Here is a 25,378-nt window from a genome sequence, read left to right on the forward strand (position 1 = left end):
TTAGAATAACATTCATCTGCCATCTGCCCTCAGCTGCTGCTGCTCCTCCTCCTCCAAAGTCCAATCTCTATATTAACTGGAGTTGATCTTTGACATCTCTCACTTATTTCACAAACCCCTATGTTAATAATAAGGACATTAGAGATTAGGAAAAAATCAACTCTTGACAAGGTATTGTTTGAGACAGAATGGCTAAAAATTATCCCTTCTGTCAGGGTGGGCAGATCTCCAGATGTCACTGTAATATATGCTGCTGCTTCTCAAATCTTTGATAAAGTAGGACTATACACTTGGGAACCATATAGCACTGAACCTACGGGACATGCTCTGCTAACTGCTAATTTTATACTGTTCCCCTCCCCCATATTGAAGTTCTCTTTTCTAGTTCAAATAAGCATCAAGACCAGTGTGAGACTCTATCGCTCCATTTCTTGCCTGACACACATTTCATATAGTTAATCTAGTATCCAGAATAACACAATACTCATCTTGCTGAAGATCTTTAATACAAATGAAGGATATTGTCTATGCGACATGAATGTCCATACAGACACAATTATATTTCCAAATATGTTGTATCTAACACCTTTAAAAACATAAGATAAGGGGAAAAACAGGTAATATTTAACAGTTGATGCAAGCTAGACTTGACAAAGTCCCATATTAATTGGAATTAACATTGTGCTACTGTCATGTATGTCTTTCTCAATCAGCAAAAAAGCCTTGTGTAAATTCTTACAACTCAAGCCACTAGACCAACTTCTGACCTGGTGTAAATAGGCACAACTTTAAAATCAAAGCACGCATTTGCCCCAGGATTGAATTTGGCTAAGAACCTAGTAAACAGCAAATAGATACACAGTAGTCAGACTGCTAGTATATTGCACAAACACTGTGTTATTGGAAAACAGAGATGTTTTATACAAAACACAAAAGAGGTATAAAATAGCTTATATTACTATATAAATCAAACCTATTTCGGTGGGGGAAGGCAGATGGGGTTTTGAGATTGTTGAATCACAAAATTCCTACTGTAATGTTTATTTTCCAAATATAATGTTTAATGTATATGCTTTAACCTCTTAAAAAAGGTATTTTACTTATAATTATCCTTATAAGCTGTTAGCAGCAGAAAGGTGATGTTTAGTTTGATTTATCTTTTTTGTTTTTAAGCAGCTGCAAGCCTCACATTTATGAACGCTTCCCTTTAGGGCATACTTTATGTGTCAGCCAGCAGCCCTTTCTGCACATCTCTTTTATGGGGTATCAGTGCTGGTCATAATATGGAGCTCTTCTGAAGATGTCTTTGATTGGCCTTGATTTTCCTTATAGCTTTTATTGTCATCAAACAAAGTCATTTGGTCTAGGCCTTCTATTTTTATCATCACCAAAGTTAAGAGATGTTAATACTTAATTAGGTTAAGCAGTCCTATTCCCTGCCAGCGCTGCTATTTTTCAATAGCCTACAGCTTTTACAACCAAGCTTTATAAAAAGCTTTAACGGAGAAGTTAAGTAATGTTAAGTCTAATATGAAATTACTGTAACACGCAGAAATAAATATTGTAAATGTTTACAAACTGTTTACTTTAGATGATACATTTCTACATCACAGTACAAGAGATGCTGATTTTCATTTCAGAAATAGAATTGTAAATATTTTAAGAGCTTTAAAATTATACTGGTTCTTGATATAGATACTGTTGTAACTGAACAGCTAAAAGTTCAAATGAGGCTCTGCAACTGTTAGAAACTTCACTTCTTCATATAGTTCCATAATGTTGTTTCCAAGAATTACTTCTTTTAAAAAAATCATCAAGACATGTATATTTCAAACTAAACACTACTGCTCAATCTCAACACCAAATCACGTTACCATGCTGGACAGTATATTGTTTGATCCTTCAAATGTCGACATTTGAAAGGTATGAGCAGGGATATGTTTGGGAAAAAAATGCTCTGAAATACTAATTTAACCCCGAACGAAATGCACCGGACTAGGAATATTTTAGAGGGAAATATATGGCACACACTGCCAGGGACTCTTTCTCATAAAATAGGCATAACTGGTGAGTAATGAGGTGCCTTACAAATTATTTTAAAATGACAAATTATCCTCAAAGATCCACAATCCGATATTCCTTTACATGCATAGCTTTGACTATCATCTTTATGATAATTTCCAAATCTATGTCTCCCCCAGACGAAGCCTCCATCTCACTGTTTCTAACATCTAATGGACGTCTAGCCAATTTAACACGATCCTAAATTTAACATGATCAAAACAGAACTCTAGATATCAAAGGTGATGGGAGAAGTGGGAGGCTTGGGAAAAGATCACTATCATCCCTCTCGTCAGTCAGGCCCATACCTCTGGGTTACCTTTCACTTGTGCCTCTTTCTAGACATACACATCCAGGGAGCATCTGAATCCTGCCACTTTTTCCTATGTGACAGGATACAGACCCAGCCTCTCCCCTGTGTCCAAACTACTAAAACTTTTTCTGAGGGCCTCATCTCACATCTTGACTACTGCAACCTTTGGGTGCTACTCCACTATTATTTAGTGGAGTTATATTGCAGTATCACCTACAAGCCCCTGTCACGGACCAGCACCCCACTGTGCTAGGGGCTGTACAAACACAGAACAACAAGTCAGTCACAAATATCCAATACATTTTAGACATTAGTAATTCAAAGAATTCCCTATGATGCCCAATTCAAGCCCCACCACAAATAACACACTGTAAGAAGCAGAAGTAGTGTTAAATGTAGGCTAGATAGGTGGCTGCCTAGGTCAAGGAAGCACTAGGCTTTGGGAAATGTTCCACTGCAAAGAAGCCATCTGACTAGATGGCTGCATCTCTGTGACAGGCAACTGGGCAGCCAGAAACCAAATTACTGTTCTAGTTGACAGCACAGGAGAGGTGGGGAAGTTGTTTGGTAAGAGGAATTACAAGGCTGCAATGGGATGGAGAAAGTAAAGATGTCGGGCCTGGAAGAGAGGTAAACAGAAGGACTGGGGACCTGCTTTCCGGAGTCAAGCAGAGGGTGGGGAACAGGTGCCAAAAAATGCCTTCCCATAGGGAGCAAATATACCCAGGACTGACCATCATTAACAGACTTTTGTACAAAAGTATGGAACAAGGTAAAAAATTTCCACTGTACAAGGCCCTTCCCTAAGTCAAGAGCAGTAGGGACCAACATAAAGGTGATGAACAATATAAGAACCTAACCAGAAGGGGTTTGTAATGCCTGGTGGGGAAAAGGGTGATATACAGCAGTTCCCTATTACGGAGATACCTTGGAGGAAGGAAAGCTATAAAGGGTTTACATTTTCGTGCACATTGGAGGACAAAGCCCAAACCCCAGTTGAAAGAGATTTAAGACCCTTTTGCTAGCATAGGAAAGCCACAAGCCAGCAGGAAGTAAAGGTGGGGCAGAGCCAAGGAAGCCCAGCAGGCAGTCAGGGAAGTTAAGAGAATCAGAAAGGTTGCTCTTACATTTTTATTTTGCCATTTCCTAAGGGACAGTCAGTTAAAAATGGTTTTAATTGCTGCTTCAATGTGCTATAAAGGACATCTAGAAATAAACAGTGTGAGAGGACAAGTGGCACAATCAAATATTTCTACCTACGCTTCGAGTTTTACTGAGAGATAACCATCAGCCCAGCTACAAGCCACTGTTGCTCAACCTTCCTTATGCCTATTGAACTGTAACCTCGTTCTATTCCATAGCCAATACAGATCAGCAAAGAGTGGATTTGGATATTCTTCAATACTCTTTATATGGAGAAAAATATTTTTCTGTTAAATTACTAACTTCAAATAGGAGACTAAACTAGATGGGTATTTTTAGTAAAATATAGTTTAAAATTGTAAGGATAGAAAAAGCAGGAAACCTAACTTTAGATCAAGACTGAAATGTAGTCATTCATTAAACTCCACAACTCACGTCAATATTTTACACAGCCAGAAAGCCAAGAAGTAGAACGCAAGATTACACAGAAATTTTCCAGAGAGAAGCATGCAAAATAGCAGTGCTTACACTGTTACTCATCAGAGCACTTTGTGCTAGCATGTGTGTATTTGAACAACAAATCAAGTCACTCAAGGGGTAAACAGTCAAACTGCTCAGCATTTAAAGGCAGATGCTGGAACTGCTTCTAGGAGGTAAAGGAAAACTTTCTGACAATCAAATGCAGCTGTTTCAGTGTGCACTGTGAACCTGATCTCATGCTTGGCATTATTTGAAAGCAGCCATGGATAGTGTTACATTGAACAGTAAATGAAACAGTGTTTGCTATTCTGAGTCAGACCACTGGTTTGTCAAGTTCAGCTACGGGCCATGGCCAATAATCTGATGGTTCAAGAGACAACTCTCTATACCTTCATGAGCATAATGCACCCGAGCCAAACATGCAATGGCAAATGGGGGAGGGGGGGGATTCTTCCTGACCACTATAAGTAATATCTTACCATGAAAGACTGAGATTTGATTACTCTTATCACAGCTAGTATAACTACACAAACTGATCAAAATTCTTAGCACTAATGTAGAACTTTATAGGCTTGATTCAGTCTAGAGATACTTCAGTTTCCTCTACATATCCCAGGGCACTGAGCCACTGGCAGCAAACTGTCTGCCTGGATTGATCCACAATGATTCAAAGACACCCACAACCCATACTCTGCCAGGACCTGGAGCCAAAAGGGGTGTAGCAGCTGCTCTTTGAGAAAGCCTGAGAGATAAGCTGAATCATGAATGGTGTTTCAGGAATAAACTATTGCTACCTTCCCCTACGGAAAGAGAGGGACAAATCCTCTCTGGGGTTCAGGTACAAATGTAACTGTACGTAACTAAAATACAGTGCAAAATAACCTACAGAAGGAAAGACAGGTAAGTAGTACAATCGCCATTATACAGATATAGAAACATATGGATAGACTATTAAACTAAGCTTAAAAATCATCTGTGTCTTATCTATGGGTCTGTGTTTTATGCTACGGCTGCAGCTGGGCACCTCTCTGTGATCTCCACTCAAGCAGGGGGCTTTCAGCAGAGAGACTTCCTGATGGGGGAGGCATTCAGCAGGAAGTCTTTCAGTTGAAATCTCCCTGCTGGAGCAGAGAGCAAAAAGAGGATCTCCCTGCTGGTAGATAAGGAAATGGGGCTGATGGAGAGACAGGTGCATCTTATCTTTATAATAGAATGATTTTTACCAAGGGCAAAGCCTACATGTAGCCAATATTTGGCTGAAGAAGACAATTTTAATGAAGTTAAACAGAAAAGGAAAAAAAGTAGAGAGTACGATAATAGTTACATTATGTTTGTTTTTTTGTCTTGATATTACCGTGGAAAGTCCCCAACCACAATGTGTCATTTATTTTTAACTGTTAGTATATAAAAGTATGAGACCAGGAAAATTCAAGAGACATTTAGAAAAGAAACACCTGGAATAAGTAAAGGAGGGCTATAACTTTTTCCTTTGGAAACAAGAAGAATTAAAGCAGCAAAAAACGTAATTTCTAAAGAAGCAACTATCCCTCAAAAAGTCTTAGAAGCATCTTATGTTGTGACTATGTGAATTGCAAAACACAAACAAGCACACACCATTCCTGAGACCCTGCTACTTCCAGCAGCAATAGATATTTATGAAAGAACACGGGCACTGAAAAGCATTCCTATGTCAAACAATACCATCCATCAATGCATTGATGACCAGGCAGAAAACATCCAGGACCAGTTGACAGAACAAGTTGACAAGAGTTAGTATTTTGCATTGCAGCTTGATAAATCCAGACATAGCCAAATTGGCTCAGCTTCTGTGTTACCTGAGATTTGTCAAAGCAAGTACAATAGCTGAAGAACGTTTATTTTGCAAAGAAATCCCAACCCAAGGAAGGAAGGAAATACTCAAGATCATCAATATATTCAGAGTGGATGAACATTTTAACCAGGCTGTGTGTGTAGGGCTGTGCACAACTGGGGCAGCAGCCATGACCAAAAAGAACAATAACACTAAGCATGAGTAAATAAAGTGGTACCAGCACCAATTTGGACATGGCAACATGATTCATCGCCAAACACTGGTATCAAGAAAGTTGCAATCTGAACTACATGAAGCCCTCAACATTATTATTAAAATAGTTAATTTTATAAAATCCCAGACAATGAAGTCATATTGTTTTAGTGTGCTGTGCGAAGAGATAGGCTCTTACCAGACTTCCATTTCACAGCGAAGTCAGGTGGATGTCATGTGAGAAGTATTACAATGAGTCTTTGAACTGTGTGAATTCAGAATTTTCCTCCTTGGGAAAACAGACCTTACAGATTACATGTGGATTGTGGAGTTCTTGACTACGTTACTTTACAGGATGGCTGTACTTGGCAAACTGACTGCACTGAAACTAACACTTCAAGAGAAGAATGCAAATATATTAGATATGAAAGAGAAAATCAGAGGATTCATGATGAAATTTTGTCTATGGAGACCCCACACCGGAAAGGGAGTTACTGATTTGTTTCTAGTGTTATCAGACTTTTTAAAAGAACAGCGTGATATTGCTCAAAACATTATTACAGACCAAATATTTGAATTTATTTGTCTGGATTGTATTCTCCTTTTGGTGAATATTTTTCTGGAGTTGAACATGAGTTGCCAGATACCAACTGGCTTCAAAACCTGTTCTCAGAAACGATGGACTCCATTTCAACCTTAAGCACCTCAGATCAAGAAAATGCTGATGTTTTCAAATCTAACAAACAAGGACTTCTGGATCTCTGTTGAAGGAGAGGATGAAATACTCAGTGATGAAACTAAGAAAGAGTTGCTTCTATTCATTCCCAGTTATCTCAGTGTCAGGGTTTTCAACAATGATTTCTGTGAAAACTAAATACAGAAATCTTTTAAACTTGGAAAATGATGTGTGTCTGGTGTTATCAGAGATTCAACCAAACATTGCACAACTATGCAGTTTGAAGCATACCCATTCTTCTCACTAAAATTTTAGGCCTGTCCAAACATGCCAAAAATCCATATTTTTGGCAAAGTATAGTTTTAAAAATCCAGATCAGATTATATAAACAAATGATATGTAGTTGAATAAAGTCACAAAACCATCCAAACTCTAGTGCCTCTCTTGAATCTCTTGTCCTAATTCTTGAATCACAGAGTCATAGCAATGTAGGGCTGGAAGGGACCTTGAGAGGTCATCAAGTCCAAATGCCCATGCTGAGGCAGGACCAAGTAAACCTAGACCATCCAGGACAGATCCTTTTCCAACCTGTTCTTAAAAACCTCGAATGACTGGGGATTCCACAACCTCCCTTGGAAGCCAGTTCCAGAGCTTTACTACCTTTAGAGTTAGAAAGTTTTTCCTAATATCTAACCTAAATCTCCTTTGCTGCAGATTAAGCCATTACTTCTAATCCTACCTCCAGTGGACATGGAGAACAATCGATCCTAGCCCTTAACATATTTGAAGACTGTTATCAGGTCCTCTCTCAGACTTCTTTTCTCAAAACTAAATATTGTTAGTATACAGGGCTGTTAGCCTGGGATAAAATTTTGGGTTTGAAATTCTTATGTCTTATACTAATGTGTGTAAACAAAGGACAAAGACACTGTGATATTGCTTCTGCCTAGTCAGACGGATTTGTTAGTACAATGGGGAAAGATAAGAGCAGTTAAAGTGTTACTGGAGAGCACTCTTTAAGATTGCCTCAACCCCTATCTCACAGCAAAGTCAAGCAACCAGGGTCAGGAGGGGAAAAGGGGTTTGGGGAGAATGTATAAAACACTAAAAGACCAAAGAAATGCCTGTCCCTGACCACAGCACAACCTCACTCCTTGCCCCTCCCCTGGCGTACAAAAGGGGTGGGACTGTAGGCATGCATTGAGGGTATACTTGGGCGAGCTAAGCAGAAGGAGGGGAAAGGAGGAATGGGGAAGGGAGACATGGGGTAAAGACTCTTCGGCACAGGAGCTGGGAAGGGGGACATGGGGTAAACGCTCTGCGGTGTCAGAGTTGGGAATGGAACACTGGGAAACAGACTCGGCCGGTATGTAGACATATGGATATGTTTGCTTGGAACTAACCCCAATAAACATCGGATTGCTTGCACTTTGGACTTCTGGTCTTCTGCTTTCTGTCTGTGTGACAAGAACCAGGGGAAGGGGTGAAGGGAAAGCCCTCTAACATCTTGGTGCCGTGACTCAGATGTATCACACTGGATAGATGAGTAGCAGCCAGGTAAGTCCCCCTCCCCAACAGTCCATGCAGCTGCTTGAAGGGGGTATGGTGGGTTCTCATGACGGTAGTTGCAGGTCCTTGCAAGCTGGGATAACAGTCTTTTTGGATAAGTGGCTACGGAAGAATCGGGCCCATTCCAGGTGCGGGGGTCAACCTGGGATGAGATTAAAAAGGAAATGGGGATAGTGTTAGGGGACCGAGAGGGATAGGGGCTGGCTGAGGAGCTCACCCTCCTTGCTAAATGGGTAGCGGAATGAGGTCTGTGCCCATGTGGACAGGATGCCTTCCATGGAAAGGAAGCAATTAAGTCCACTTGTAAGAGATTTGAAGTAAAGGTAGCATTATGGGAGGCTGCCAGTAATCTTTCAAGTTTGGTGCTATTCCAGCAAAGACAACTGGAGAACTGTAAATTAGAGTTACAGGTGTCTAAATATAATTTGGCTCTACAGGGTTTGATGTCAGAAGCAGAGTTAACAGCCCACCTTAAGAGATGGGAGCTTCAACTTGGTTTGGGGAAGTGAAGAAAAAAATGTTTCAAAGTGAAAAACGGTAAGTGAGCGGGTTAACACATGGAGTTGCTTGGAAGCAGTTAACTGCACCGGAGAAGGGCACTCCTGTAATTCACTTGGGGTGCAAACAAAAGCAACAGACACTGGGACTGACGTTATTGATATAAATGGGGACCATATAGAACATGGGTTGCAACCAAGGTCCTGTAGTGGCACCAAATCTTAGATAAAGGGGGTCATCTAAGGTGTCTAAGACCAGATTATGGGTTGCTGGTTATAATTATGCTGTCTGTATGTCTGTATCATTTTAGTTGAAGTTATGAATGTTGGCTCTATGCTGTCTGTATTTCAAGTTGGTGCTGTGCTTCTGGGGGAAGCATCCCAGACAAGCTGGTGTTAGCTCTGCTTAGCCTGCTTGATGTCCCATTAAGGACCATCAGCTACACAATTGACCCATGGAGAGAAGGCAGACACACCTTGTGACTCAGCAAGGTATGCAGAGACTTGTCCATGTGACTGCAGACTCCATTTTGCTGTGATTTTCCACAGTAAGAACAAAGAGGTTCTTACACCTGGAAAAGCCTATATAAGGCTGATGCATCATCTCCATCTGGTCTTCAACCCTGCTTCTTACCTCTGGAGGGACTTTGCTACAAGCTGAAGCTCTGCACAAAGGACTGAGGACCCATCCCAGCGGGGGATGTACTCCAGAGACTTGATTTGAACCTGCAGTTTACTCCATCACTGCTGCAAGCCTGAACTAAGAACTTTGCCATTACTGTATGTAATTGATTCCATTTAACCAATTCTACCTCTCATTTCTACCTTTTTCCCTTTGTAAATAAACCTTTAGATTTTAGATTCTAAAGGATTGGCAACAGCATGATTTGTGGGTAAGATCTGATGTGTATATTGACCTGGGTCTGGGGCTTGGTCCTTTGGGATCAAGAGAACCTTTTTCTTTTATTGGGGTGTTGGTTTTCATAACCATTTATCCCCAGGACGAGTGCACTGGTGGTGATACTGGGAAACTGGAGTGTCTAAGGAAATTGCTTGTGTGACTTGTGGTTAGCCAGTGGGGTGAGACCGAAGTCCTTTTTGTCTGGCTGGTTTGGTTTGCCTTAGAGGTGGAAAAACCCCAGCCTAGGGCTGTGACTGCCCTGTTTGAGCAATTGGTCCTGATTTGGCACTCTCAGTTGGGTCCTGCCAGAACCGCACCGTCACACTGGGGGAACAAATTCAGGATTTGCAAGAGCAGATAACAACCCCCACTCTTCTTCCACATCCAGGACAAAAACCTGGGTGTAAGGGTTCCCAACTGTTTAAACTTAGGGAGCCCTACCCTTTGCTCAGAGCAAACAATATCCTTTTTTCCTTCTTCTCAGTTTGCTTAATTTGCTGCTGTTAGCCTGTACTTTAAACCAACTTCACAGGGTTAATTGGTTGCTTTCCACCCCACCCCTCTCTCTCACACTTCTGTTTTTCTGACGTATTAGTGGAGGGTATTTTGGATACTTATATGAAATGTTATTTTTGGACAAAGCATGACAGAGATCTGCTGTATTCCACTGTAATTTTTGGAGTGGAAGATCCATGGGTGACCATAGAGACAAATGTTTTACTGCCTTTTAAAACAATCCCAAGAGGAGACCTGCACAAACGCTTTGTCTCCAATTTGAATGCTGGGGGAAGAGAACACAAATCCCTGTTCATGAGAAATTGTATCCCTAAGCTGCTTGAACTCTGAGTCTAAGATTTCTAAACATAAGCAAGGGGTCCCCAGCTGTTTAGCTTGGTGTAGCCCTAAAGGGCATATAAAGCTTGCATATTACAGCAGCTAATATCATCTTTTGGAACCTAAGACTGTATTCTCATTTGTGTGTGTATGTTTACCTGTTTTAACCTTATATATAACTCTCACTGGCCTGGTCTACACTAGGAGTTTATGTCGAATTTAGCAGCGTTAATTCGATTTAACCGTGCAACCGTTCACACCAGGAAGCTAATTAGTTCGACCTAGAGGGCTCTTTAGTTCGAATTCGGTACTCCACCCCGACGAGGGGAGTAGCGCTAAATTCGACATGGCTATGTCGAGTTAGCCTATGTGTGGACGGAAATCGACCTTAGTAGCTCCGGGAGCTATCCCACAGTGCACCACTCTGTTGACGCTCTGGACAGCAGTCCGAGCTCAGATGTTCTGATCAGCCATACAGGAAAAGCCCCGGGAAAATTTGAATTCCTTTTCCTGTCTGGCCAGTTTGAATCTCAATTCCTGGTTGGACATCGGGGCGAGCTCAGCAGCACCGGCAACGATGCAGAGCTCTCCAGCAGAGGGGTCCATGCAATCTCAGAGTAGAAAGAGGGCCCCAGCATGGACTGACCGGGAAGTCTTGGATCTGATCGCTGTGTGGGGCGATGAGTCTGTGCTTTCGGAGCTGCGCTCCAAAAAATGGAATGCAAAGACCTACGAGAAGGTCTCCAAAGCCATGGCACTCAGAGGATACAGCCGGGATGCAACGCAGTGCCGCGTGAAAATCAAGGACCTGAGACAAGGCTACCAAAAATCAAAGCGGCAAGCGGATGCTCGGGCCCAGCCCCAGACATGCTGCTTCTACGAGGCACTGCATGCCATTCTCGGTGGGTCTGCCACCACTGCCCCACCAGTGACCGTGGACTCTGAGGATGGGATAGTGTCGACGGGCAGTTTCTCGGCAATGTTCGCGGATGGGGAAGATGAGGAAGGATTTGTGGAGGACGAGGCAGGCGACAGCGCTTACACTACTGATTTCCCCGACAGCCAGGATCTCTTCATCAGCCTCACAGAGATCCCCTACCAACCCTCCCCGGCCGTTAACCCGGACTCTGAATCAGGGGAAGGATCAGTCGGTAAGTGCTATAAACATGTAAACATTTATTTTTTAAAAAACAGGAATAAAAACTATATGAAAAGAAGGTCAATACATATAGGGATAGAACAGAAATCCTCTTGGGAGAGTTCCACGAAGCTTTCGTAGAGGTACTCGAAAAGCCTCCGCAGGAGGTTCCTGGGGAGAGGTGCCTTATTGGGTGCTCCGTGGAAGCACACACTTCCGCGCCAGGCTATCCTCAGGTACAGTGGGAGCATTGCCTCGACCAGCATGGCAGCATAGGGCCCTGGTCTGTGCAGGGTTTCACACAGCATGCGCTCTCTGTCTCTCTTAGTGACCCGCCTCAGGGTGATCTCGCTCGGCGACTGCTGCATCTAATTAGGGGAATTAGTGTAATGTTACTATTGGGAATGCTTGACTTTTCCTTTGCATAACAATGACCGTCGTTTAACAGCCACGTGGTGGAGGCTGCAGAGGGAAAGCATACAGGGATCTTTCCCAGGGACAGCCGCAAGGGGGTGGAACAGGGTCAGACTTTATGCTTTCCAGATTGCCTGCAGCAGGAGGGCACTGCTATCCATTAACTGTTAAGCAGCCTAAAGTTTACGGCTTACCAGGCCTGGCTGCTACACGGATTCTGCTGTCCTGCCCCGCTTGTCCGATCTCCAGTGCAAGACCCCAGGCAATGAAAGCGAATGCCGAAAATTCGAACTTGTCCTGAGAGCGCATGAGATAGGTGCCGTGTATGGTCTTGTTCACAGAAACAGACTAGACTGTGTTCAGTGTTCGCAAACATGTATCTTTGCAAGGAAATCACTTCCTTTTTCCCATCACACAGCTGCGGCTGTTTCCCGAACTGCCCCGGCATCCCCCTCACAGAGGCTGGCGCAGATTAGGCGGCGAAAGAAAAAGACTCGGGACGAGATGTTCGCTGAACTGATGGCCTGCTCCAGGGCCGAGGCGGCCCAGCAGAGCCAGTGGAGGGAGACCCTCTCTCAGCAGCAGCAGCGCTCACACAGCGAACGGGAGGACAGGTGGCAGCAGGAAGACCAGCAGGCGACTCAAACGCTGCTTGGACTAATGAGGGAGCAAACGGACACGCTCCGGCGCTTTGTGGATGTTCTGCAGGACCGCAGGCAGGAGCAGAGAGCCCCCCTGAACTGTATCTGCAACCGCCCTCCCCCGCCACAAAGTCCTGTCCCCCCCTCACCCAAAATCACAAGAAGGAGGGGCGCTAGGGGCCGTGAAAACTGTCACTCCACCCCAGCAGAGCGCTCATGTAACAAACAGCTCTCATTCCCCAAAGTATGAGAATTGCTTCCCTTCCTGGCTCACCCAATCCAAAATCCCAGTTTCATCCCCCAACTGTGTAGTTGAGTATTAAAAATAGTTTGCTGTTCATTACTGTTTCCGTCATGTTTCTTTGCAGAAGACTTTGTGTGAAGGGGAGATAGGGGTTTGTTAATTGCATAGGACAGCCACCATTACCAGGGTACAGACATGGGGGCAGGATCAACAGCAGGTCACACACAGAGTGCAGTCACTAGGCACCTGGGTCACTCTGGGAGGTGTCTGCTGCCCCAGGTCAGTCTGGGAGGTGTATGCTGCCCCAGGGTCCGAGCGCCTGGCATCCACAAATGGCAAGGCAGGCTGCCCTTACCATGCCCTTCCACCCTAGCCATGAGCCTCTCCGATGCCCTGAGCCCCAGCCAGAGCCATCATCCCCCTACACCTACTCACCCTTCCCACACACCCCTCACCCCTTCCTGCAAACCCACCCCTTCCTGCACACCCTCCTGTAACCGTCCTCCCCCCAGAGACCGCTGTAGGAGCAGGAGCCTGTCATTCCTCGAGTGTAGAAGCGGTCTGTACATCACTGCACACCGTACCCACCACAGTCTGTGTCCCTGTTTGAACCCTTTAACGCAAATTCGTTAGTAAAGAAAACTTTGTTAATTAAAAATGTTCCAATAACTTTATTTTTAAACGTCTGTTGGAAGGGGGGAAACCTGGTGAACGGGGTATGTAACCGCTGAAAAAAGTCAATAGTAACTGAAACAGGGGCAGGTTCAGCTTCTCTGTAAAGAGACTGGACAGTCATAGGTTACCCTGCTCTCTGAGGAACCTAGCTTTCAAAGCCTCCCGGATGCACAGCGCTTCCCGCTGGGCTCTTCTAATCGCACCGGTGTCTGGCTGAGCGTAATCAGCAGCCAGGCGATTTGCCTCAACCTTCCATCCCGCCATAAAGGTCTCCCCCTTGCTCTCACAGAGATTGTGGAGCACACAGCAAGCTGCAATAACAATGGGGATATTGGTTTCGCTGAGATCTGAGCGAGTCAGTAAGCTCCTCCATCTCCCCTTGAGACGTCCGAAAGCACACTCCACCACCATTCTGCACTTGCTCAGCCGGTAGTTGAAGAGCTCCTTGTCACTGTCCAGGGTGCCTGTATAGGGCTTCATGAGCCAGGGCATTAGCGGGTAGGCTGGGTCCCCGAGGATCACTGTAGGCATCTCCACATCCCCAACAGTTATTTTGTGGTCCGGGAAGAAACTACCTTCCTGCAGGCGTCTAAACAGACAAGAGTTCCTGAAAACATGCGCGTCATGAACCTTGCCCGGCCACCCGACGTAGATGTTGGTAAAACGTCCCCTATGGTCCACCAGTGCTTGCAGCACCATCGAAAAGTAGCCCTTTCGGTTAATATACTGGCTGTCCTGGTGGGCCGGTCCCAGGATAGGGATGAGTGTCCCATCTATAGCCCCACCGCAGTTTGGGAATCCCATCGCGGCGAAGCCATCTATGACGACCTGGACGTTTCCCAGGGTCACTACCTTTGAGAGCAGTAGCTCAACGATTGCATGGGCTACTTGCATCACAGCAACCCCCACGGTAGATTTGCCCACGCCAAAGTGGTTCGCTACTGACCGGTAGCTGTCTGGCGTTGCAAGTTTCCAGAGGGCTATGGCCACTCGCTTCTGCACACTCAGGGCTGCTCGCATCCGGGTGTCCTGGCGCTTCAGGGCAGGGGACAGCAAGTCACACAGTTCAAGGAAAGTGCCCTTACGCATCCTGAAGTTTCGCAGCCACTGTGATTCATCCCAGACCTGCAGCACTATGCGGTCCCACCAGTCCGTGCTTGTTTCCCGGGCCCAGAATCGCCGTCCCATAGCATGAACCGTGACCCATTGCCACCATGATCTCCGCGGCGCGGGATCCCGTGCTTTGCGAGAGGTCTGTGCCACTCTGACACTTCATGTCCTCACCGCGCTGCCGGAGCCTCCTCGCCCGATTTCTCAGCAGCTGACTGTGGAAGAGGTGGACAATAAGGTGCGAGGAGTTGACAACAGCCATAAGTGCAGCGATGATCGCAGCGGGCTCCATGCTCGCAGTGCTGTGGCGTCCGCGCTGTCACTGACCAGAAAAGTGTGCAAACAGATTTCCCGCCGACGCTTTCAGGGAGGGAGGAAGGGAGGGCGGGAGTGACGGTTGAATGACAACAGTTACCCAAAACCACCCTCGACACATTTTTCCCCCAGCAGGCACTGGGGGCTCTACCCAGCATTCCAATGGGAAGCGGGGACTGCGGGAACTGTGGGATAGCTGCCCAGAATGCACCGCTTCCAATGTTGACGCTTGCCCCGTTAGTGTGGACTCACAAAGTCGAATTAGTGTCCTTAGTGTGGATACACAAATTCGACTTCATAAGGTCGAATCCACAAATTCGACCTAAGTTAAATCGAACTACTCTTGTAGTGTAGACATACCCACTAAAGGCTTATTAACTAGACAAAAGAAATGTGTTTACTATAGGATTGGCTACAAGCATTGTCTTTGGTGGGAGATCTAGGAAGTACTTGACCTGAGATAAGTAACTGGTCCCTTGGGACTGGGAATAACCTGAATATTGATATGATTTTTTGGTGCAAGGAACCACCTATCACCTGGTCTGGCTTGCCTGGGTGGCAAGACAGACCAGAGTATCCATGGTGACTGTCTGTTACTCCATGTTAAGGCTGTTATAGTGCTTGAAGAGTTCACACTTGTTATTTGGTTAGTGAAATCTAAGTATAGAACTCACAACCAGCTGGGATTTAATAACCCCAAAACTCTCAACCAGTTTTGCGCCCTGTTCCTTGCCTGTGTGCCCTGAGGTTGGCAATCACGGTTGTGAGTCACTCGAGATAGCTTGACAACAAGGACTAAAGCTAATCTTGGGAATCTCAAAGGACAACCTGCACAATTTGGTTTTATTTCTTTAAAGGGAGTGAGCTTGTGCTTTTTTTTGCTTTCTTATGTGGAAAAAAAGCCTGGGACATTTTTTATGGGTTCTTTTATTGCCTTTTAGTAAATCTTGAAATACAAGACATGTCAAATCTGGCCTTCCTGCTTTTGGTAGAGATCTTCTGGGGAGGAGGTCTCAGAACAAGGTGTATTGTGAGCTTGCATGGGCGGAGCTTTGCCAGAGGGATGGAAGTGTGGAATCTTTCCTCAACACATTTATTAGTCACTGGAGTTAAAAAAAAACCTTCCAAACACTGTGGATAAAAATCTGTTCCCCTTTCAATGCTCCATAAAGATTCAAAAGGGGCACAAATGCATTTTCCCTTTTTACAGGTCACCTTTAAACTAATTACGTGAATTAAGTAGTTATTTTCAGTGGTTGCAGCTGTAACTTGTTACATGCACAATATAGGAATGTTGTGTAATACATAGCTAAGAAAAACAACTGTCAGTAGCAATTAAGTTATTTGTTAAACACTGACAGTACTTCAGTGATGTGCATTATCAACATCACAGCAATCAAACATATTGCAACAATCCTGTATGATGAGTAGGCAGCATCAGTATTTTTAGGGGTTGAGTTTTCATACGTTGTTAGGGCCAGAAGGGAATTTTATGATCTTCTAGTCCGAATTCCTGCAAAACACAGGCCAGAATTTCATCCAGTAACTCCTGCAACTGGAGGAAACTATTCTTTCTACAGTAGAGGGACATGTTTTCACTTAAATCTTGTCTGTCTAAAGTTAGGTACCTAAATCTGTACTTTGCCACTTAAATAACCATCTTAAGCAACTACCTGTTAATTCAGACATCAAAATATGGATTCAAATGCTTAATTTCAAACGTATCTGAAAATTGGGCCCTAGATAACAGAGACAGACAGACAGCCCAAATCTGAAAATAAACCTGAGCCCTTAAGGACTGTTGTGAGGGTTAGTCTTTCAGTACACATTTTTGTGATCATTGCTAAATATTATCAGCGGTGGAGAGTCTAGCTGCAGAATGCTTGAAAATCCAGAAAATACCATTTTGTATTTAGGTTGAGCAATTAATACATGTATATGAATACATTAATATACACAAAAACAGGTCATTTAGTTATATTTTCAAATATAATGGAAACAAATAATTTAATAAAATGAGAAATATGAATAAAACACACCCATGTGAACTGTAAATTGCATCCAAGTTGTGAAAACGTCTGCCAAAACACACCCCCTGGGGTAAGTATTCCTCATCACTTCCCAGTGAGAAAAAAGTGACTCTCTCTTCTATTTCTATTTAAATGCACAATAATATGATTTTTGTAATTTTCTGTTCCTGCTGCAACTTGTTCCCTGTATAAGCAAAACAAACTTTCAGGATTGCAGATGAGAAAATAAACAATAGTCAAAATAAATTTACCTGCTGATAGAAAAAATTTAGTGTTGGCTTGTCCTCAGTAAACTGATTCAGAAATCCTTTTGGTAAATATCGGATTCGCAATTCATATCTAAAAAGAAGGAAAAAAGGATTACATTCATAATGCAAGGAGAGTAAGTCTTCATCACTGTAGCTTTTAAAGAACAGGTTCAACAAGGATCTGTCCTGGATGGTCTAGGTATACTTGGTCCTGGCTCAGCACAGGTATCTGGACTTGATGACCTCTCAAGGTCCCTTCCAGCCCTACATATGATTCTATGATTAGAATGTAAAAAAAAAAAACAAAAAAACCCCAAACCTCTATAATTTGCAAGTGCTCTTAAAATTTTATTAAAAAGCAATTACAATTTAAATTAATTTAATTAAATGGGAAACCATCATTTTGACAGCCCAGTAATACTGAGGTTCAGAGGAAAAAGTATACCTGGCACTATGTTTACTGGAAACCCTTCATCTCATCGGGGTGGTTTGGAAGGAAAGAGCTTTGGCAGTTCTTATGAGTGGGAAGCATGGGGAGGTGAGTAGTAGGTTTGCACCTCTTGCTGTAACAGATAATTATGTTTTCCTGATGGGCTTGCAGGTCTATACTGGTTCAAAGAGGCTATTATCAGGACTGAGGTATTGACTTCACAGACCTGGATGGGCTGCCAGGCCTTGCTATAGGTGCTGTAGGTAGTGGTAGCAGCTGAAGCTAAGATGATAGACTATTGATCTGAGCAAGTAACAATTGCTATGTTTCTTGGTGAGCACAAGCATGAATGTTTAATGCACTGTTGGCAAAAGTGAGTAGACAGGTGCTGTTCCAAGTGAAAATGGCAACTGGTATAGCCCACCAGGGAGCCACAACCTGTGCATTAGCCAAAGGCTCATTTTCAGCTGGAAAAGGCTCAATCTCTTATCAAATAAAGGTGCTGCAATATCTACTCCTGGGACTACCCCAATGGAATTGTTGGGATTTACCTATAGGAGGATTTCACAACAGATAGGCATATCCCATGTTAGGGTACTAAGGTGCATGTAATAACTCAAAAATCTAAATCCCACCATGACATTGCCACACCATTCAATTACAGCAGGAGGTCCAGAGAGGCAGGACTATCGGTCACTTTGATTCACTGGCTATGCCAGAGTTTTAGGTCTCCCTAAAGTTTTTCTTTTGTTTATAAATAGTAAAACTGTTTGGAAACTGATTGGGTATTATTAATTATTGGTACTGCAGTGGCATCTAAAGAATCCTATCAGGTGGTCCCTACCCCTAAGATCTTAGAATCTAATAGTCTCATTCAGCGTAAACCCAGCATATCACAAACAGCACAGCATTTTAGCAAGATGGCCAACTATATAGTCTTTGTAATTAGAAACATTTTGAAACAATATATTTAATGGTTTGTGCATAGTAACAAGCTTTTGTTGTGAAATTTCATATTGCTGGTTTCAGCAGGATCGGAAAGGCTGCTTAGCAACTTGAAGAAAATAATGTTAAGGATTACAAGTTAAGGCACACATACCTGACAAAGACAAAGTTATTGACTAAAATCACATTAACTTGTTTGAATGTGTAATGAATCCCAACCTCACAAAAATGGCAAACAGTTATAGAATTTTGATTTGCTGTGTTGACTATTTCTACTGTTGAACACTCAGTCTATGGTGAATGTACCTATTGGGTTTCTGGGAACTGGGCGGGCGGAAGCCCGCCCACTGCTAAAGGATCCCCCCCCCCAGCCTAAGGGGAGGATCTACAGGACCTCAAAAACCCACTAATTGCAGGGGACAACTAATAAAAGAACAGAGACAGGAGTGTGGTCAAAGGGCCTATGGTGAAGCCTAAGGGGAGCTTCCACAGGGCCTCAGAAATCCACTAATTGCGGGGGACAACTAATAAAAGAACAGAGACAGGAATGCGGTCAAAGGGCCTATGGTGAATGTACTATTGGGTTATCCGGGAGAGGGGGCGGGCGGAAGCCCGCCCCATGCTAACGGATCCCCCCCCAGCCTAAGGGGAGGATCCACAGGGCCACGGAAACCCACTAAGTGCGGGGGACAACTAATAAAAGAACAGGGACAGGGGTGAGGTCAAAGGGCCTATGGTGAATGTAGCGGGATGGTTACCCGCTCCTGCCCTGAGGGGTTTAAAAAGCAGACCTGGAGAGGGCTGCAGCTCTAAAAGCTGGGCTGACTGGGAAAGCAGCCACAGCTGGGCCACGCCCCAATCAGGCCACAGCTGGCCTGTATAAAAAGGCTGTGAGCCAGGAGCCCAAACAGTCTTCCTCCGTCTGTAGAGGGAGAAGGGCCTGGCTGCAGGGAGCTAGAGACAGAATACCTGAGTGGAGCAAGGCTGGGAAGCTCCCGCCTGGAAAGCCCCAGGCTGTGGCCTAGTAGAAGGCAACAGGTACTGGGGATTGCAGAGGGCAGCCCAGGGGTAGATAAAGGCAGCAGGTCCAAACTCAACCTTTGCCTATGATGAGTAGGCTGATACTGCAGTCTGCCCCAGGGCATGGGGGCTAGATGATGACTGGCAGTAGCCTGATACTAAGGCGAGGTGGGAATAGTGGGTGGGGGTTCCCCTGGGAGGGGGAGACCCTGAGAGAAAGGGGTTACTGCCAAGGGACAGCACCCCAGGTAAAAGGGACACTGAGTCCTGGGAGGGACACGGGGGCCAACAGCAAGCAGTAAGGCGGATCACCGGCCTGCAGAGGGTGCTCTGGGCTGGAAATTGAGCTAATTCCCTAAGAGACCAGCAGGAGGCACCGCAGGGGTGAGTCCGCATGCTTACAGTGAATAATATATGTAAACATTTTATTATACATATAAAACTATGGATTACCAATACTCAGTTATTTTTTTCATGATATTTTGAGGTTCTCTTCAAAAACACAAAGTGCATGCTCAGTCTTTGGCATAAAATGAAACAAACTTTTTTTTAAAAAAATCAATGAATCCTCAGACATATAAAAAGACTGCTGCATGACGCACAGCAAGATATAAACAAAAATAGTCCTTTTTTCCGACCAAAAAATTAGGCCTGTAGCATGTGTGGGCTCATGTCTGGAGAGGGAAGGTAGTGTCATCCATGCCTTGTCCAAAATCAGGAAAACTGAAGGAAGTTTATTTCTCCATTGGAAAAAGCCAAATCACCACTACACTACACTACTGAGTCAAATGTAGAACAAAGCAAATTTCCTGTTTAAAAAACAACTATTTTCCCTCTTTTCTCTTTCCTTGTCTTATTTTGCCCTTCTATTATATATCTTGATATATCTTCAGTCTTCATCCACATACTAGCTTTCTAGATTTTAAATTTTTTAGAAGTTTTCATTTCTCTAAAAACTGCTTTTTCCGCCATCTTTTATTACCTTTAGTGCCCCCTCTTTTGTACTAGAAGGGAACTGTTATCCTTTTCATTTTGATTTCAGCATCCTAGTGACTAAATACAACCTGAAGGAGAAGGTTGAGGTTAAATCTAACTAAAAAATATACTAAGAAGCATAATTTAAAAGCAAAGGAGCACGTACTATAGTTTTTCATCATGTATGTCACCAACTGCATTAGAGAAAATTGAAACACATTATTTAACATACAATTTAATATTAAAAGTAACTCTAATGCAAAGCCTAAAAGCTTCAGGTAGACTAGTATGATATTTAGTTTCCATTTTACTTTGCCTTTTATTTCAACATGTAATATACTGTGGCTGAAACAGAATTAGGACAGATTTCAAAAAACCAAACAACACAAGATAACTCTACATATATCTGTATCTTGATACAGACTTAATGAACCTATCTCCATCATACAACAGAAGATGAATTAGTCAAGATAGTACTGAATTACAAAAGTATAAGGTACAAATAGGAGATGAGAAAGGCCTGTTGGGCGACAGTCTCTGTCCCTTTCAATGAAGAATTGTTCCCTAACCATGCCAAACATACTAGTGTCAATGGCACTTCCACCATTTCCCATGGTAGACTATTCTGTACTATAATAATTACTCATGGTCTAGAAGTCTGTGGTGATGTACATTTTACATGTTCCTTCTCTTAACTTCATACGTGTCTTTGAACTATTGTACGTAACCTCTCCTTCCCTGCTGTTCCTACCCTTCAAATGTTTATAAACTGTCACCCCTGAACATTTGTTAAGCAAGATACAGATATTTAGTTCTTTTAATCTTTCCTAATAAATCATTCTCTACAATGCCATAATAATTTTTATTGCTGTTCTCTCAACTCCCTTCAAATATCTTTCTGCTAATGAGATCCCTAGAACTTCTTTAGACATTCTCATGATTAATTTTGGGATGTCAGTTATAATGGGACTAATGGCTGCCTTTTTGCCTGGCTGAGTAATCCCACACACTCACGAAAAAAAAGAACAGATTATTTCTTTTCCTTTAGACAAGAAAAGTGTTTCTATTTCAATCCCCATTTAACTCAAAAACCTGCTATGGTAGCACAGAAACCCCACCCACTTACAACCAAAGCCGGTTTCTCCTTCCCTTCTTTGAATGGGAACTGAAAATTCAAGTGGCTTACACACTTCATATCCCTCTGTAAATCATACAATTTAATCTATTCTTTATTGTACTTTTGTAACCTTAGGAAGCCATCACATATCTTCTTTAATGCCATAAATTTAATGTGAATAGTCCTCCAATAAAAAAAAATGCCTGTTCTTTCCACATCTCAACATAAGAGTAAACATTTACTGAATATTGTGAGATTCATTCTAAACCACCTCTAAGAATAACATATGACAGTCACTCACTAGACAATTAATTTAAGATATATTGGCTGGTTAACCATTCATCTTACATTTATACAGTTTCTGTCACTCTAAAGTGTTTTAAAACACATGGCTGGTGAGACGAAGGCAGATGGGAGGCTAAGGGAGTCAGCGAGCTGAGTTTGTCAGCAAAGGAAGACAGGAAAGCAGGGATGTGTTTTCTCCCCCCCCCCCCCCTTCCTTAATTTGCAAGAACTCTACAAGGAAGAACCATCAATGGGAGGAAAGCAGCATGTTGCCAACTCCACTGATAGCTCTTCCTCTGCTTGCACCTGTACCCCCCACTGCCAGCCAGCCATCCTGACCCTGGAGACTTCCACCAGGCCCTGGTCTTGACTTGCTGGGAATGCAGCCTGTATGTTCCGGCTGATGAAAGCCAGGCAGGGGGAATAACCTGAGTGTAAGAGCTGTTAGTTGGTGGAGTCCCACAGGAAACAGGTTAGAAAGCTGCAGGAGGAGGTGGCTCAACTGTGTAGCATCCAGGAGTGTGAGGACTTCATTGATAGGACACACATGGAAACATCGGGGAAGGAGGATATTAGGTGACCACAGAAGCACCAGAGGAGGAAGGCGAACCAGCTGCTCTAGGGGGACGAGACTGGCTGCTGGCCATCTTGGGCAGCAGACAGTGTTCCACTCCCTACCCAGGTCCCCCAATCATCAAGGTGAAGAACTGGTATGCTATACTGGCAACAGGAGGTGATAAACAGATCCCAGTGGCTGAGGAGGAGGAGGAGCCCCTTGCCCCCAAAGCTGGGAGGCTCATGGCCATCATATCCAAGAGGGAGCATAAGGTGCTAGTGTTTTAGTACTGCCCTCAGGAGGGTGGAGGCAACCATCTCCTGACCTGACCTAATGTCCTGGGGAGGTGTGCTTCCTGCCTGGAGATGTTGCATATTGGGAGAACTTACAGAAAGGCTGCTGAGGCTCATCCATCTCTCTAACCACTACCCTATAATGCTCATACACATGGGCACTAATCATATTATCAGGTATGACCCTGAGCAGATCAGCAGTGACTACAGGGCTCTGGGAGTGAGGTCAAGAAATCAGGGGCATAGTTTGTATTCTTTCATCATCCCAGTTGAAGGTAAGGGCCCAGGTAGGGACATGTGCATCTTGAAGATGGATGCAAAGATGGTGCCAAAGGGAGGGCTTCAGCTTCCTCAACCATAGGATGCCGTTCTAGGAAGAAGGCCTTGTTACTACCTATTGTGTTGAGTGTTGATGACCAGACACTCAACACAATAGGTAGTAACAAGGCAGACGGAATGCAAACCAAAATTGGGAAACAACAGGTTAAAGAATATTCAGATAAGTTATATGATTTCAAGATGGTAGGGCTTGAAGCACTTCATTCTAGGGTACTTAACAAATTAGCTGAAGCCATCTCAGAACCATTACAGTTATCTTTGAGAACTCATGAAGGATGGATGCAGTCCCAGAGGACTGGAGAAAGGCAAGCATAGTACTATCTTTAAAAAGTGGAACAAAGAGGACCTGGATAACTACAGACCATCAGCCTAACTTTGATACCTGGAAAGAGACTGGAACAAATTATTCAACAATTAGTCTGTACGCACCTAGAGAATAACAGGGTTATAAGAAATAGCTAGCATGAATTTGTCAAGAAGAAATCAGGCCAAACCAACCTAATTTCCTTCTCTGACCAGTTTATTAGCCTAGTGGATGGGGGGAATCAATAGATGTGATACATCTTGATTTTAGAAAGACTTTTGACAGATTCCCACATGACTTTCCCGTAAGCAACCTAGAGAAATGCAATCTAGATGATATTACTATAAGGTGGGTGCAAAACTGGTTGGAAGAACATACTCAAACAGGAGTTATCAATAGTTCGCTAAGTGGGAAGACATATCTAGTGGGGTCCTGCAAGGGTCAATCCTGGGTTCGGTACTTTTCAATATTTTCATTAATGATTTGGATAATGGAATGGAGCGCAAGCTTATAAAATCTGCAGGTGACACCAAGCTGGGAAGTATTGTAAGCACTTTGGAGGACAGGATGAGAATTCAAAACAACGTTGACAAATTTGGTGAATTGGTCTGAATTCAACACAATAAAATTTAATAAAGACAAGTGCAAAATAATTTCTGTAGGAAGGAAAAATAAAATGCACAACTACAAAATGAGGAATAACTGGCAAGGCGATGACATTGCTGAAAAGGCTCGGAGGGGTATAGTGGATCACAAACTGAATATGAGTCAACAACATGATACGATTGTGAAAAAGGCTAATATTCTCAGGTGTATTAATGGGTGTCATATGTAAGACACAGGAGACAGTTGTCCCGCTATACTTGGAACTGGTGACGTCTTAGCTAGAGTACTATGTCCAATTTCTGGGCACCACAATTTAGGAAGGGTGTGAACAAGTTAGAGAGAGTCCAGAGGAGAGCAACAAAAATGAAAAAAGGTTCAGAAACCTGGCCTATGAGGAAAGGTTAAAAAACTGAGCATGTTTAGTCTTGAGAAAAGAACACTGAAGAAGGACTGATAATCTTCAGATATGTTAAGAGCTGTTACAAAAAGGACAGTGATCAGTTGTTCTCCCTGACCAGAGGAGGAAAGACAAGAAATAATGGGCTTAATCTGCAGCAAAGGAGATTTAGGATAGATATCAAGAAAAACTTTCTAACTATAAAGGTAGTTAAGTTCTGGAATAGGCTTCCAAGGGAGGCTGTGGAGTCATTGGAGGTTTTTAAGAACAGGTTGAACAGATACCTATCAGGAAGGGTCTACGTTTGCTTGGTCCTGTCTGAGCAAAGAGGACTGGATGTGAGGACTTCTTAAGGTCCCTCCCAGACCTATATTTCTATCATTCTATTAGAATTAGCTATCGACTGAATTAGAGAGAACCCCTAGAGTTCATTTCTGCAACATGCTTCTGCAGAGCTGTTTATAACGTGAGTGTAATTGTATAAAACAGAAATTGATTATTAATACCTTTTAGAAATAAGAAGAAAGAGAAAACTGTTCAAGATGATGATATGGCCAGAAAGCTAAGTTTAAACTTCAGACATGTCTCTGCTTTTTTTTATGCACAGCAAGTTTTGCCTGTGACTATATTAAATATTATCCTGGCTCAAGTAACTACTGCAGATTATTGTCGATCTATTTCACCCAGAAAGACTTGCTTTATGCTCTGCAAAGCTCCATTCTCTCCTTTCCACACACATTTCAGCGCCAAACATTTCAGTTAAATCTCTCCCTCCAATCTAGGTACAGCTCTCCTGTGC

The 25,378-nt window shown here is 43.3% G+C and overlaps 1 protein-coding gene across 13 annotated transcripts in view; it reads right to left on the minus strand.

Moving 5' to 3' along the window:
- Nucleotides 1–25,378, minus strand: part of PTK2 (protein tyrosine kinase 2) — a 383,889-nt gene that overhangs the window by 183,055 nt on the left and 175,456 nt on the right. For all 13 annotated transcript variants that reach the window (XM_039527647.1, XM_039527645.1, XM_039527651.1 and 10 more), the window contains one exon: nt 17,316–17,403. In XM_039527647.1, the coding sequence (XP_039383581.1) occupies nt 17,316–17,403 (88 nt within the window). The remainder of the gene's footprint in view (nt 1–17,315; nt 17,404–25,378) is intronic.

Source organism: Mauremys reevesii, linkage group 2 (genome assembly GCF_016161935.1).
Source record: "Mauremys reevesii isolate NIE-2019 linkage group 2, ASM1616193v1, whole genome shotgun sequence".
Lineage (NCBI taxonomy): Eukaryota > Metazoa > Chordata > Testudines > Geoemydidae > Mauremys > Mauremys reevesii.